The sequence below is a fragment of the Apus apus genome, chromosome 17 (genome assembly GCF_020740795.1).
Source record: "Apus apus isolate bApuApu2 chromosome 17, bApuApu2.pri.cur, whole genome shotgun sequence".
NCBI lineage: Eukaryota > Metazoa > Chordata > Aves > Apodiformes > Apodidae > Apus > Apus apus.
This window is the reverse complement of record NC_067298.1, coordinates 2,387,709-2,404,145: the sequence shown is the minus strand read 5'-3', so window position 1 is coordinate 2,404,145 and position 16,437 is coordinate 2,387,709. Positions and strand designations below refer to the sequence as shown.

At 40.4% G+C, this 16,437-nt stretch overlaps 1 protein-coding gene across 4 annotated transcripts in view; it reads right to left on the bottom strand.

Annotated features, from left to right (window-relative positions):
* Nucleotides 1-16,437, bottom strand: part of MYH10 (myosin heavy chain 10) — a 105,394-nt gene that overhangs the window by 31,591 nt on the left and 57,366 nt on the right. For all 4 annotated transcript variants that reach the window (XM_051634661.1, XM_051634664.1, XM_051634662.1 and 1 more), the window contains 9 exons: nt 15,252-15,344; nt 11,342-11,405; nt 9,413-9,511; nt 8,370-8,513; nt 7,960-8,055; nt 3,763-3,881; nt 3,189-3,341; nt 2,602-2,775; nt 762-935 (listed from right to left, as the gene is read on the bottom strand). In XM_051634661.1, the coding sequence (XP_051490621.1) occupies nt 762-935; nt 2,602-2,775; nt 3,189-3,341; nt 3,763-3,881; nt 7,960-8,055; nt 8,370-8,513; nt 9,413-9,511; nt 11,342-11,405; nt 15,252-15,344 (1,116 nt within the window). The remainder of the gene's footprint in view (nt 1-761; nt 936-2,601; nt 2,776-3,188; nt 3,342-3,762; nt 3,882-7,959; nt 8,056-8,369; nt 8,514-9,412; nt 9,512-11,341; nt 11,406-15,251; nt 15,345-16,437) is intronic.

Sequence of the window (16,437 nt, the reverse complement as noted above, 5' to 3'; positions counted from 1 at the left end):
TTTTATTTTTAATTTACTGGTTTAAATATTGATACAATAAAATGTATAATTTTTAAATTTCCCTTTTCACTGCTATTATCTAGTTTTCACCACTGACACCAACAAATAGATAACAACTTATTAGCAGTTTAAATAAAAATTAAAGGATGGCTCTTAACTATTCACACAAACAGTTTATTCTAAATATCAGGGCAAAAATTGGTATTAGGGCTAAGTTTTAACTATTTATGCAATTAATTACATAGCATAGGCCTATGAAATAGACCTGGTGACCACAAAGGTTCCTCAAAGTGCTGACAAGAACTGCATAGTTATTTCATGGTGCTGTTCACATGGCAGCTGAGCTCCACCCCTCAACAGGAAAATAAAGACTGAACTAATAGTGAAACCAAAGAACTATCAGCTTACCTATAAAAGGGGATATACAGGTGAACTGAGGAGCTAAAAGTGAAGAGGGTCCTGACACAGCCCTACTTCAGGCCCTACTATCAACTTGGAAACACAGAGATGCCTTTCAATACAAGTCCTTAAAAAAACTCACCTGTAAGACCTGACAAGATTGAAGAAAACTGAAATATTTGCTTAATTTCAGGTTAAATTATTTTTTCAGTTCTATTTGGTAACAGGAGTTCCATCAGAGCACACATGAATATGTTCAAAACAATGAAACAAGGCCACCCTCCTGGACAAGTATTTCTATATTTGGTAGTTATACTACCTAGTACTTCCCAAAACCCAAGTATTTGACATGTAACCCTTACCTTCCCTGCATAGTGAATAATGCAGAAATCTGCTTTGTCCTTCAGCTGTCTTGGCTTTTGGAACTTGGAGTGGGTTCCTTGCTCTTGGACCAGTTTTTCCACAAATGTCTTGTCAGTAGCCTTAGGAAACCAGCACTCTTCATCCAGCAATGCTAACACACCAGGAGGATTTGCCTGAAAGCCAGATGGATTTAATTTGTGTTCATATTTTTTTAAATGTATTACTTAAAACACAACATTGAATGCCACAATAACAAGCTGCCTAAAGTGATTCAAATTTGATTTACAATAAAACAAGCTCAGGAGCAGTCCAGCCCAGGGAATGACATTATGACTGGTCCAAACTAATCCATTCCAACATCCACTGGAGCCAGATATGAGTGACTTGATCTAGTGCTGACCAGGAGTCTTGCTTTGAGCACAGACAGGAATAGATGACCTCCAGAGTTACCTTCCAAACATTCCTGTGACATGGATGTACACAGCAGCTCATCCACAGCTCAGAGCAGTTAATGTCATGCCTTAATGTCTTCAGTTCTCCCTCCCAGCCACTCAATCCCAGTGTGACAGCCTCTATCCTGCCCTTGCCAGGCCCAGCAGCAGCACCCAGAGGGACTCCTCAGGCCTCACTTCAGCACCCTGCCAGATAGTCCCTCTCCTTCCATACAATTTAAGCACTGCATTTGAACCTTCGCTTATTCTTAAAGTGAAGAAGGGAACAAGAACAAGCCATGTCTGCATTTTGAAGCTGTAGAGCTCTTTGACAGGTTAAGTTTCCTCAGGAAGACAGACTGATGTACACAGGAAAGCAATGGAAAAAAGAGTTTACAATAATTTATACTTTCAGAGTTTCTAGATAATGTGTTTACCCATTAGAAGAGAGATGTTTCCATGTGTCTACAACTCAGCATTACATTTACAGAACAAATTTGATGCATTTTAGGATATTCACTTACACATCTGCATACTGGAAGCATCCACATTTATCCTCCCAGGCTTTTTGGCAGGGATTTTATGCTCTAAGGAGGCAGAGCTTTCTGAGTTTACACACACAAAGTGCAAACCTTTGATAACTGAAACAAGATCTCCCTTTTCCCTCTCTAAAGAAAAATAACCATGTGGCTTACGAGCTCTTCTGCTCTTCAGGATGCACAGCACCACTGGCAGCTGATGTGTGCTCTAGAATACACACACCAAAATGAAGACAGTAGTAACTGCAACACTCCAGTTTAATTTAAAAGGTCATAAAATAATTTTGACAGCTAGTTCTGAGGTGTGAAGAATTACAATTTCCAGGAGTGATGATCTTTGTTCTCCTCCTTCTCCCCAACCAAACGGCTCCTCCTGTTCTTTGAAGCCCTCTTCAGCTTCTATGTAATGGGCAACCAGAAGAATATGTTAAAAAGCATAGTGATTCAAACCACCTTTAAGATACAGCTTCCTAATTCCAAGGCAGATTTATGGGGAAAACTCTACCCTAAATGAAGTTTCAGAATTTTTGCATCAATCTCAAAAGAAAAAACAGGTCCTGTAAGTCCTGAAGAGCTTTCCAACTGAGCCACTGCTCTAAAGCTCCTATCACACAATGGTGTTGTTTAATATGAAAGTGACAGGACTAAAAACTTCATCAGCACCAGGGAAAAAAAAGAGTATAAAATGGTAGCTTAGTATCTTTGGCTCAGTGTTTCTACTCTAACTGCAGAGCAAAATGCCAAATGGATAAATCCTTTTACTAACGCAGGGTATTTTAGATTTTGGATTTCATCCTTCAAGTTAATTAAAAAACCAACTCCTAAATGGAACCTCTTCTCCTCAGAGCATTATTACTGCACAAACTTACGGGTCTTTCAATTAAGTCAATGCAAGGCTGCAGATCCAGTCCAAAGTCAATGAAATTCCACTCTATGCCCTCTCGCTGATATTCCTCTTGCTCCAGGATAAACATCGTGTGGTTAAATAACTGTTGAAGCTTCTCGTTGGTGTAGTTAATGCAGAGCTGCTCAAAGGAGTTCAACTACAAAAATAACATTAGTGAGCACGAATAATTCAGTGACAGGAATCACCACTTATCTGGAAGTCAAAAATTTGACCATACAAGGAAATTCCCCAAAACTCTGTGACACTCAAATATATTGTGAAGAAAACTGGGAAACGCATTTTTCAATTCCCTTACGTTCCCTGTTACATTTAACAAATAATGTTTAGTAGAAAAAAACCCATCATCTATAAATGAATTATTCTGCCTAAAGTATGGCATTTTGGCCCTGTAATTTAGGGTTGCTGAAGTCATTTGAATGCCACAAAACAAAACCCTCCTGTAGCCTTGGAACACGCACGCATGAAGTGGCTCTACACTTAGTCCTAATTGCACATTGATAGAAAAACAAACAAAACCAAAACAATCTGCTTAGCACTGTTTTCAAGTACCTCAAAGATTTCAAATCCAGCAATATCCAGGATCCCAATAAAAGATGCTCCCTGACGTTTGGTCCTGTCCAAAGCTTTATTGATGCGGTGGACGAGCCAGCGGAACAGGCGTTCGTAGGTGGCCTTTGCCAGAGCTTCCACTGCAAAGTCTGCCTGAAAATCCAAACAGGAACATTTATTTACCCTGGAGCAGTCATCAAAAGAACACAGGCATGAATGTTACCACAACTAACTAAAGTGACAGAAGAAGCTGAATGGAGTTAATACCACTGAGGAATAAAAACAAGCAGTAGGAAGAGTATGAAGTTTGATAAATGTTATGAAAATTTTGTTTATGAAAAGCAAAAGCTCTCTGTGCATTTGATACAAACAATGACATTAAAGGATGAAACCAGCAGGAGGTCAAGGGAAATGGAAAGGTTTCTTCTATTCTACCATTGATTTGTACCATATAAGAGCATTCAATAAAGACAATAAACTGAAACAAAATCAGTGGCAGTACATGCTTAATTCCATTTTTTTTTTATTAAGAGCTTATCATGATGAGGTAGATCTTTAAAGCACCAAAACTTACTTGTTCTTTGGTCTGAGCTTTCTGAACGTAGTCTCTGCCAACTTTGATGCGAGGTGTCAGGATGGCCCGGGTGAATTCCATGACGTTCATTCCCAGCAGGTGGCAGAGTTTCTGTGCGACTGGAGATCAAAGGAATACATGGAAGGTTCAAATCCTCCACCCTCCACAGCAGCCGGTGACAAACTACTGACAAAGGCAGTCATGTGCCAGCTTCAACACTGAGCTGCCCCTGGAAAGGGCAGTCAGGGAGATGGACCTCGGTCCTGTGGACAGACCGACCTGATCACACAGCCCACAGGGCTTCCATCGCCAAGGCTGAGGGAAGTTCTCCTGAAGTGCACACCCCTGAGTTTTCTTAGGGGAGTGCAGAAAACACTCGATTGCATGAAACTGCAGGAAGTCATCTCACAGTCTGCAGCCCATGTACAAGCATTCATGTTGTTACTTTAATAGGGAACATTCATTTTCTCAGCTCCAGGGGGAAAAGCACAGTATAAGGACATCACACATCAACTCCATCATACCAAAAGGTTGCCTTAATACTGTTTCAATTTAGGCAAGTATGCCAGTGTAATCCTTCTATTCCAGGCTTTACAAAAACACTTTGTTTGAACTATTTAAAATCCAGGTCTGGAATACTCGACCTAGAATAACAACGCAAGCAGCAGCACACTTTGAGACAGCAGGAACTCTTCTGGTGTCATGTCCATTATTTGAAATAACACATTACCCACACCATCCATACATAATTCTTGCTGCATCAATCCCTTGTTCTAAAAACACTTCCCAGTAGGTTAGGTGTTTATGATTCCATACTTCTAAAAATGAAAGTGACGTTCAAGGTATTTTTAGGCCGGGGTAATTGTTGCCCTTTAGCAGGAAGCCCTTCACACCATCCAGAAAGTACTTTAACCCCTTATCTTTGTCATCTGACAGTTTGTTGTTTCACTGTCAAAATGAAAAAAGCTGTTTTTACAAAGCTATTTGGCAGATAGATTCTAATACTTACATATAAGAGCTTCCTCCACTTTTTTTGTTTTTGGTTTTGTTTTTTGCTGCTATTTAAACCACCACTGCTTGCTTTTCATGTTGACATTCTCCGGTCATATATTCATAGAAGCATGGAACCACCAAATGGCTTGAGTTGGAAGGGACCTTAAAGATCATTTAGATCCAACCTCCTGCACGGGCAGGGACACCTCCCACCAGCCCAGGCTGCTCCAAGCCCCATCCAACCTGCCCTTCAACACTGCCAGGGATGGGGCAGCCACAGCTTCCCTGGGCAACCTGGGCCAGGCTCTCACCACCCTCACAGGAAAGAGTTTCATCCTCATGTCTCACCTAAATCTCCCCTCCTCCAGTTTTCAACCATTCCCCCTTGTCCTCTCACTCCCTGCCCTTGTCCAAAGTCCCTGCCCAGCTTTCCTAGAGCCCCTATGAGGTCTCCCTGGAGCCTTCTCTTCCATCCCTGGCCCTGAGCCTGCCCAACACCTTCAATTCCCAGGTGCGAGAGCTGGAGGCAGAGCTGGAGGACGAGCGCAAGCAGAGGGCTCTGGCTGTGGCAGCCAAGAAGAAAATGGAGATGGATCTGAAGGACCTGGAAGGTCAGATAGAAGCATGGAACCACCAAACAGTTTGAGTTGGAAGGGACCTTAAAGATCATCCAGATCCAACCCTCTGCATGGGCAGGGACACCTCCCACCAGCCCAGGTTGCTCCAAGCCCCATCCAACCTGCCCTTCAACACTGCCAGGGATGGGGCAGCCACAGCTTCATTAGAAGAGTTAATGAATCGATACACAATTCAATAGTGAAACATCACAAATTGAGCACTCCTTTCACTTTAGCTACATACAGGGCATTTCTGTGCTTTGAGTATAAAAACAGGCATCAGCAGAGCAGGGAAAACTTACAACTTTAGGTGTCAATTAGCAAGTGCTCTCAAGATCTTTTTAAAAATAAACCAGAACCTGAAAATATGAAGCAGCCATGAGCATCACCTTGGTACTGTGGCAGAATGGACACTACATAAAGGATATTACAGATTTTAAGGAAGGAGGGGTGTCCCCCTGTCCCCTATGCAGTACTCTCAACACTACTCAGCTCCTCTTTCAGGAACCTGTGACACAGAATTTATTGTCCCTACCTTTCCAGTTTGTAATAAACCACAGCTTAGGTATCAATAATAACTGAAGCAAACTAAACCATTTTCAACTCAAAGCTCTGCCACTTCTAAAGGTAGGACTGGTTCTTACTATTTCAGCTTGATTCATCTTACACTTCACAAAAAGCACAATTAATCTTGCTTGTCTATAACTGAGGAAGGTCCATTTAAAAGGTGTGATTGTAGAAAAACCTGACTATCCTGACTTGTGCTTTATTGCTACTGGGCTTTGGGTGTAAAATTCTGAATTATTATAACAGATAGATACTGAAAAGCTTGTATTGTAGTTGAAGAGGGAACTTTATGAGGTTGCTTACGAACCTCCACCCTTTCAGCAGGCTTCTTCCAAATCTGGTGGGCATGAAATGGTTCTCTAAACACAACTTCTCTCTCCTCTTCATCTGTGAAGGCTCTATGGCTTTCAATCATAGAATGCCAGGTTGGAAGGGATCTAAAGGATCAGCTGATCCAACCTTTCTATGTAGGAACACTGTTTAGATGAGAACAGTTCAGAAGAGCATCTATACTTGAAAACTGCATTTGTTGATCTGTATCTATAGGGTAGAATTTGCTTTCCATATCTCCTCTACCCACCCAAATTCCCACCCATCTATGGAGACACCAACCTGCCCTGTTTCAGACACATGTCTCTGAAGGAGGTGAATCCCTATCAGGAGAGACTCCTTTACACAGAGGACACTAGGGAAGCCCATCACAGTGAGATGTGACAATACTGATGACAAGATGAGAGATCAGTTTCACTCAGTGCTTTCAGAAAGATACAATAACAAAGACCACATAACCAAATAAAGTAATTTTTAAATTCAGGAGAGCAGAAATATAGAGTCATTATGCCTCAACTATGATCTGAGCTTTTCAGCGTATCTGCTTTATAATTCCAAACTTTGTATCCCATATTACAAATATCCAGCAGTACCAATATATTTATATTCAATATTATAATTCAGAATTTCTGTAAAAGCCAACAGTAAGACTTCCTGACTATCCTTACTTTTGCTGTAAGAAACATCTGTACCTTTCTACATCACACCTTCTAAATGACAGTGACTCAGTTGAGCTGTCTAAGCTGGCACCAAAAGCCCAAAACACTAATCTCTTCTCCAACCCTTTTTTCCTGACTGCAAAACTCAAAAGTGCCAACTGCAAACCCAATGTTGAGTCAATGACTATTGACCTTTGGTCCATACCTGCCTGCTGAGCACTCTGGGCAGCAGGCCACCTCCTGGCAAGGTGACAAACATTTTGGAGGTTACAAGCAACCTACACACACAGCGATTTAGGACAATTACAAAATGAGACACAGAGAAGAATCTGAGTTGTGCACAGGCAGCAGGTCCTGTGAATGATGGGTCTTACTGCTCCTCCCACTGATGTCAATTCTCAAAGCTGACTTTCCAGGAGAGGATTTAAAGGCTGATACTGAAGTGCTGAATTAAAAACCTGAGATTTGCTTCAGCAGCTGCCTCTTTTTGTGAAGAATACATACTCCCCAAAAAGTTGATCACAATGCAGGTACTAACTGATGAATTAAATCTTAGTCACATTGCTGTGCCACTTCAGAAATCAGATTTTTCTAAATACAGCATTCTTATGTTCAGCCATCTCACTATGGAGGTTGTGCTTGGCTCCAGGGCTCTTATCATTGGCAAGAAAACTGCTGTCGAGACCCAAAGAAAACAAACTGATTTAAGCATCAACTTTTTCCTAGTGCTTAAGTCTTCGTAGATAGCAAAAAACAAGGCTACAACTGAAATACTTGTTCAAAGTTTAGAAGCAATGCAAACAGCAGAAATTCTGCTGATGGAGACGTTAATTTGTCTACATTACAAGGATGAAAGAGGAAAGTTTTAATGATTGCCTGCTACCACAAAAGTCATGGCATCTTTTGGCACAGAAGGCTATCAAGGAAGCTCAGAAGACTGCTCTGTGCTTTTCAAGATATGCACTAGTCAAACAGCAAGAAGAAAATTACAGCACAAGTTAAAGGAAGCCATACAGTTGTGGTCAACTTACCAGTATTCTCTGGCATAGAAGCTTGATCTGTATTTCTCTCTTTCTTAAAGGAAATATTTCCAAATTGTAGCACTGAAGACACCACTTTCAGCATGGCTGTGTTAAAAAAAAGGTACATGCAACAGTTTAATTGAAGAGGGCTCAGCTTAACACATTTTTCTCCTGTTATTTGTGTCACTTCCCTTCCAAATTCAAAGTGTGAGTTCAGAAAGAAAATAAACTTTGTGGTGTACTTTTTTGGGTAAAATGGCTTTAATTCAACTCAAGCTCACTTTAAGCAAACATTTGCTGCAGGCTGTCAAGATACTGAAGCCACATTGAATTTGGTGACATTAAATTAGCAAGTGTGTGTGTGTGTGCACAAGAGAAAATAACCACATTTTTAAAAGCCAAAAGGCTCAATAACTTACACAAGATCTCATCATGCGAAAATCCCATGATATGCATGGCTTCCATAGTCTCCTGGAAGTTATCCTTGTCTTGTTGCCCAGGAATGGGGATGTAGCCATTGGATAAAAATCTGTAATTGTTAAATCCTTCAAGCAGCAAGTCAGCTGAAGGGGAAGAGACAGAAAAATAAGCCAAGGGAAAGCTGTTCACACCCACCTGTACTCACTAAAATGCACAAACTGTGCTTTATAATACCAGTTCCTCAAATATAGTCACAAGTCATTATACCAGCTTCTGAAACTCTAAAAATATGATTGTGCCTTAGAAGATGAAGCCACATTCCCAGTATTTCTATCTGTAGCAACCTACTTTAGGTCTTTAATGCATTAAGCCTGTAAACAGAACAGTACCCAGTTCAGAACTAGCATATCCTCTCAAATCCCTCCTTCCAATATCCTAAAAGAAATCTCTCTATGAAAGGTAACAGACACGGGCAGAAATGGACTTAGGTACTGATGATTACCACATCAAGGATGCTAAATACCAGTTTATCTAATACAGGACAAAGACTGGGTCAATTCTCTGAAGTCTGTACCTTCATTTAATTTCACTTATCACACCCTAACAGAAATTTCCAGTTACCAAGGGAAAAAGAAAAGAAAAGAAAAAAGAGGAAGATAACCAGCACAGCACTGCCGAGGCTGAGGAAAGCCACAGGGTTTCATTCAGCTCTGGCAAAATGCCTGATTTTGTACCCAGTTTGAAGGCATGGTCCAGAATAGATAGGGTTGTCACTGCTGGCCAGGGCTGTTATTTATCAGGTGGGAGTACTGCAGTTTCAGACCAGTGATTCCCAGTCCAAACTGGGCTTGGTCATGTCAGAGCCGTTTGCTTGAAGTGCAGCAGTTGCTCAAGAGCAGACTTGGTAAATCACAGATGTTATGTCAAAACAAAGCCACCTGGTTTTTCATTCTGCTTTTCAAACTCACTGGTTTGAGACAGAAGACTAGCATTAACACTGAAATCACAGTGACAGGTTTACACAACGAGATTCTCAGCTTACACTTCAGGTGCTCTCCTGCTCCAGCAAGTAGTTGATAGAAGATATGAAACGTCCGCTCATCTTTAGCTTGACGAACAGCGCGAGACTTTTCCAACAAGTCTGATCAGAACTAGTCAAGGATCTTCTGCAATTTTTGGTGAAAAGCATCCAAGGCAAACAAAACTTTCAAAGCAGGCTATAAATTGCATAAAATCCAAATAGATCTTTAATAGCAATGACAGGGCTATGTCCAAATTGAACTTTAAGTAACTTTAGAGACAATATTTCACATTTAGTCTGGCACAAGCCCACATTTAATTTCCCACTCATTTTTTGGATGCTGACTGCATTTCCCTGACAAAGGATCAGCTGAAGTCTACATGAGAGGGGGAGCTGGCCACTTTTTTTCAATCACTTTTTATCAAGGTCATAGCTGAATTCTTAATACCAAAAAAAACCAGCAGCTGCTGAACTCAAAAGTACTTCATCTGAAGTGCATTTGTCATTTCTTTCAGGCAGGGCATTTTTACAAACAATCTCCACTGCCTTTAAACAACTCCCAAATTCAATTTGTGCAGCAGAGAGCGTCTACTGAGCTGCCACCAGCTGTAATGTTATTTAAGTTTTTATATCTTGATATTCCATATCATAAAGCAAATGTGGGACAGGGATTTGAAGGGACATGGGTTATGAGCAATGATGAGCTCTTGTGATGAATCAACAATTCCCTAAGAGTTAAGACCCCCCTGTTTCCACAAAGCTCTAAGCAAAACCATTCATCTGAGCTTTCCTAAAAGCAGAAACTGCCTTTGTCCCAGTGCTGTGCTGAAAGAAAAAAACATTTATCATTACAGCATATTTTGAATAACTATTGATCTTTCCCAGACTTTCTGGGAAATCTCATTTTGTGACAGTTCCAAACATTCAACGCACTTAAAAAATAAGCAATTTAACTCACAGCAACAGAATGAAAGTTTAACTGGGGCATTGATTATGATTAATGCTGATATTGTTAACTAAGACTTCCGATTTCATAATTTTATGACCACCCTATTGCTATTCTACCATGAGGGCAGGAAAGCACTGGAACAGGTTGCCCAGGGAGGTTGTTGATGCCCTTTCCCTGGAGGTGTTCAAAGCCAGGTTGGATGAGGCTTGTGCAGCCTGGTCTGGTGTTGGGTGTCCCTGCTCATGGCAGGGAGGTTGGAACCTGATGATCTTTAAGGTTCTTTCCAACCTTCACCCTTCTATGATTCTATTCCCTCAGAAAAAAGGCTAAACAAACTTTAAAAAAAGTTACACATTATTTTTAGTATAAAGAAAACCACTTTAGAGAAGGGCTTTCAGTGCAAGTATTTTTACTTGGTTTTACACAATCATAAATAAAAAGAAGCTGCAAAGCTAAAACTGAATTAGGCTTCAGCACTAATTGCTAGTAGGTCACGTGTTATTGAACCTACACTGGTATCTTGAAGACCTAAGAAAGCAAAAGATGTCTCAGCATTTCAGATCTATCACTTTATAATGAGCATCACTCTCCTTCTAGGCAGAGAGCTGCTTCTGCAGGGCTGAGGAGCAAACCAAGCTCTTTGGCACAACACGGTAGCTCAGCTTCTGATTAGGAAGGTGGTGTGTTTTTTGGTTTTCTTCCTAGAAATGTTCATAGAGCAAGCACACTCAAAATTCCTTCCTTGTTTTACATACCCCGTTTTTAAGGCTAGGCTGAAAATCCAACAGATTTCAGAGTGCTAGGTTTTGGAGTATCCAATTACTAAGCACGCTGACTTGGTGATATTTAATCAGCTATTTTGAAACAAAGAAAGAGATGGATGTTGTCAAGGGAATGTAGACATGTGGTAACCTTTCACTACATTCCAATGAATTCCAGGGTTGAAAGCAAAACAATTAAGAAACTTGCATTTTACAGTGATGTGGCACAAATGAGGATACATGTCTCAATGTTGGCCCCAACAATATAACCGGTAACATCAAAGTTAATTCTGATGAACTTGCCCTGCAAAGACAAGAGATTTTTTTATAATGACTGATTTTTTTTTTTTCTTACAACAATGCTGTCTATATAAAACATAATCCTACCTGCATTCACATAATAAGCATTTCACACAAGTTCAAATGAAACTTTTTCCCCTCCATGTGCTCAGCCATATTTCAATGAAACGTGTTACACTGCACACAGACACTTGCTAAAGATTAAAGACACAGTGTTCAGAGAAGTTTGTAATCCAGGCTTAGGAAAAGCTTTTCTGAAATTGAAGCTCAGTTTCTCACAATGACAAAACACGGTACCTGAGGATGAAAGCAACACTGAGATTTGAAGTGCACACATTTCTATAATAAACTTATTGGTGCCTGAAGGTGGTTTATCTGCAGCAATGCTAGATCTCGGCATGCTGCCCAGCCCAGGCCATCACACTGCCACTGCCACTTCCAAATCCAGGATGGCTGTTATCTGCATGGCCCCTCTTTTCTAGCAGTTAGTAAAGAAAGGACTTTTCTTCACAAAGGACCATAAAAAGCACAATTCTCAAACACAGAGCAGCCCTCGGAAAAAAAAAAGTGGTTGCAAGTGGGTGTATCATATCAGTTTTAAGCCACATCAGTTCCCCACTATGATTTGTCACTTGGCTACAAACATTCTCAACAGGTCAACAGGCTTTGCCTTGGGAGCTGGATCACTTTTAGCAGCACCATTACTGTATTTCAAGTTTGTAGTCACTTATCTGTTAGGTAGTCCCCTGGTTGCAAACACGGAAAGAAACCCATGGGAATACCCAGTGACTACACCAAGCTCTCCATTTTCATTGCATCCCATTTCTACAGTCCTCTACCCACACACAAGCAGCTTTGGGAGATCAGGGAGCATCACAGCAGTTTGCTAACAACTGTCTACAGGCTTCTTGTGATGGTATCTGCACAAAGTCACCTACTGCTATATTTTGTGGAGGCCTTCTGAAAGCTCTTGCAGTCAGGATCAAAATGCTCACTTATCTCAAGTCTGACTGATTAGTGCATTGAAGTGACTTTCTGCTTGGCAGATCCATTCAGCCCAGGGACTGTACTATTGATTTTCATATTAAATATTCTACTCTACAAGCAGACAGAATATATGCATTCTAGCAACAGCTTTATCTAGTAAGTGTGTATTGGGGGGTACATTGCCATGCTGCAGACTTACACCTGAACAAGCTGCTGCAAGCATCTGAGCTATTTCAGCCCTTACCAGAACACCCTGCCTGTCTTGGCTTTCCTGATAAAGCCCATTCATTGTCAAAGAGATCTGTGTGCCCAAAAGTGACCAACTTTCTCCCCACAACCACCCAAGTGAATCCAGAGAAAGGTACAACCTACCTACCAGCTGTATCTAGTTTCAGAGCAAAGCAACTACTCCTTGACTGTGGCTGTACATCTTCAACTCAAAGTGATTCCTCCAGGTTTCAAGAAAATTGGTGGAATATTTTAAATTAGCTTCAATGGTTACTCCCTGCTGCTTAATCTGCAGTTTGGCTGGAAAGCCAGTGGCACTAACATGACCCTGGCAAGGAACAAGGCTTATTTTTAAGCATTCTCTGTCAGGGACTAGCACCTGAACTCAGATTTCTGAGTATGAAGAAACAGAACACACTAAGCTCAGCCTGTAACTGAAGCATTTCTACTTTTTGCTCAGTAACAATTGTAGAAGCTATATTTATAACTGTCTCTAAGAATGAACTGGCACTTTACTGAAATTCAGCCAGCAGACTAGATATAACCCATGTATCAGCACTAGCACGTCAAGAATGGCAGCTGACAACTTCCTACCCAGAACAGGTAACATGGAGCCTCCTTCAACTGACACAGCTTGAATCTGCCCCGTTACATGTGAAAATAAACATGAAGCATTACATAAGGTCTAGCCAGTAGTTTTTTCTGATTTAATTCGGAACCACTTTACTCTGTTTCACCCTTAAGTTATCTAATTTCTGCTGTCAAGTTACCAGTTCCATGAACAAAATTAATTGAGAGGAAATGCAGTCATTAAGCAAGCTGACACATCAGAAGAGGGGCCCCAATGCTCTCTGCTTCAAAGTTCAGCCATCACTAGTCCACACTAGAGAGGGTCACTAACCTATTAATCTTAAAAGCAAAATGTGAATACATCCTTTTAGCTAGCACTGGCAAATCTTGCCATGAAATCTTTAATTTATCAGTAAGTCTGCAGTGGTGGCCATCTAATAACTGAACTCTGCTTACACTATCATTATAGCTCTAAATACATGGCTTTGTAAAAACCACATCAGAAGGAAGCATTTAGTTCTGCAATATGAACCCAGCAAGCCCACTCTCCTGTCCACTGCAAACTGGAGACTATTTCCTGAAACACAAGAGAACACTGCCTTTGGTAGAAGGAAAAGAAAAAATATTAAATTGATTTGACACTAGCCTTATTTCAGTCCTATCTGGCATTATCAGTGTGAAGGGAACAGGCTGGCATCCTCATGCTGAAGACTGTCAAGCCTGTATGAGCTGAACAACAGAACTTCTCACTTTGTGGGAGGATATATATTTTTTTAAGTCAGGTTTTTAAATGGTTCTTACTGAAGATTATTTTTTTCTGCATGAGATGACACCATCTGGAGTGCATTATACTTGCTCCTTTATAAAAATAGAGCTGGAGCCATCTGAGTGATTATGTTCACGATGGCAATGCAGACTTTATATAATACAAACCAGACAGTAACATCTTTTAGGAAATGAGAATCTTCATTAAATTAGTACAATCTTTGATGGATTCAAGATGTGAAACAAAGTAGAATTATCATGCAGTGAAACCTGTTGATGTTATAAATCCTATACCAAACATATAGAAGCATCAAGGAATACTGCAAATAATGTGGCTATAAAATTATCAAAGCTGAATTTCTCCAGTACTCTGACTCCCTTCATGACTGAAAAAGCTAAGGGATTTAGTCACACAGATTTCCAGAGTCCTCATCACTGGAACCAAGTTCATACATTACAAATCCAAGCAACTGTTGAAACCTCAAGGCAGCCAAGAAATCTTTCATTTGTTCTGTAAATTTTAGTTTTGTTCCCACACACAAAAAGATTTAATACCTTCTATACAGTCTGCAAGTCATACTAAAAACATCTTTCCCCTGAAATAGGAGATGTTTTTCTTCCTTCAAAGGGAAGGAAACCTTAAGAAGTGGTAAATAGCTATTCACTCCTAGTTCCACTCCTATTTTTAAAACAAAGGAACACATAAAAAGTGGTTATCTGCCACCAAAAGAGTATGTGAAATTAAGGCATTGACCCAACAAAAACAACCAGCTACAAGAGTGCCCAACACCTTGAATAAACCATACTGTCTTTTTTATTTCTCTTCAGCAAACCTGTCAAACAGAAGGGTGTGGAAATCTAGAGAGGTTTTTATATGCAAGTTTTGTGCTTTTTTAAAAAAAAATTGCATTTTTTCTCTAAACCAATTAATAGACAAAGTCACAGTTATTGACAAGAAGGCTACATATTTAGCCAAATTGCACGTTGAGGCCATACTCATTCATACTTTATAGGAGTTCAGCAGTAATTTGTGCACACAGGCCACAATTTAGCTCTACAGCATAGTTATACTTGTTTTACACTGAACAATACTGTCAATTCAAGGATGGATGAAGTCAGAAACTGGGTAAAATTATCTTCAGTGAGCCCAACATAGTGCAGAGGCGTTGTGAGAGAACCTGAATTTGTGGAAGAAAGAACAAAGCCTCTGATACCAACCAAAGAAATTCCTAAAAAGGGAATTTCTCCATACACAGTAATGCAGGTTTACAGGCTCTGAAAGAGAAAAGGAGTAACTCACAAAGCGGGAGGAATTGTCATTTTTCACTGTCTTTGCATTCCCAAAGGATTCCAGAATGGGATTCGCCTGAAGAAGCTGACGCTCCAGCTCCCCCTAAAAACCACACAAACAGAAAAATAAACAGACATGAGCACAATGCACAGGTGATTAAGGGTTCCTATATTCTGCTTCTTCCTGACAGTCATTTTACCCAGGCTGTGGCCATGATGCCACCTTCAGAAGGGGGTTATCATATTTCCCCTCACTTCTACATCCGCTGATAAAGTCTCCTCCATCCAGTGGAGCATGTGGCTTGGTTTTTTGGCAGGGTGGTTGTTATGGGTTGTTTGCCTTTTTAAACACACACAAACAGAGCAGTGACCAAACAGGGCTTAATGGATGTTGAAAATCACTGAACATGGAAAAGCAAATTCACATTTAGGGCTAATGAAATTAGGCACAGACTTGGCACATTTAAGAAGAAAAACTAATGTGACTGGTTTAGATTTTAGTGCAAGTTTATTCCTTAACATCCTGTTTAGTGATTTGACAATACAGCTACTTTGGAATACCCATTTTCAATCTTAACTTTAAAATCAGTGAAATCCCCACTTTCAGCCAGCCAGACATTGATATCATTGCAACATCTCTGACCTGAATGCACCTGAGGAGTGTGCCAGAATGGCATAATGGGAACTGAGCAACAGCAGATACAAAGATCATCTTCACATTGCTCAATTCAGCCAACATTGCTCAGTATGTTTAATGCATTTTTTTTTTTTAATGTTTCTTTAAATTCAAGCCACTGGATGTTGAAATCAAAGTACTTATCTTAAGGAAATTGCACAACAGCTTTTACAATTGCTGTCCGTGAGGGGGTCTGGTAGCCAAAACAGTCTGTGCTGCTTCCATGAGCCCAGGAGGCATGGGTGCACATGGGGAAACATGACATTGCCTTCCTGCTCTAAAGGATGGTTTAAAAAAAAACACAACAAACAACCAACAAAAAAAACAAAGAAGAAAGTGAAGCTGTCTGGAATGTAGTCTCAAAAACTGATGTTTGTGTTCGTAAACCTGCTTTTTCCAATTATTTATAGCATAGATGAATAAAGGCCCCAAACTGAGCATTGAAGAGTAGGAAACTTAAGTCTCTTAAGGCTTCCACAGGAGGTCAATTCTTACACAGTAATTCTTAAAATTAACTAGT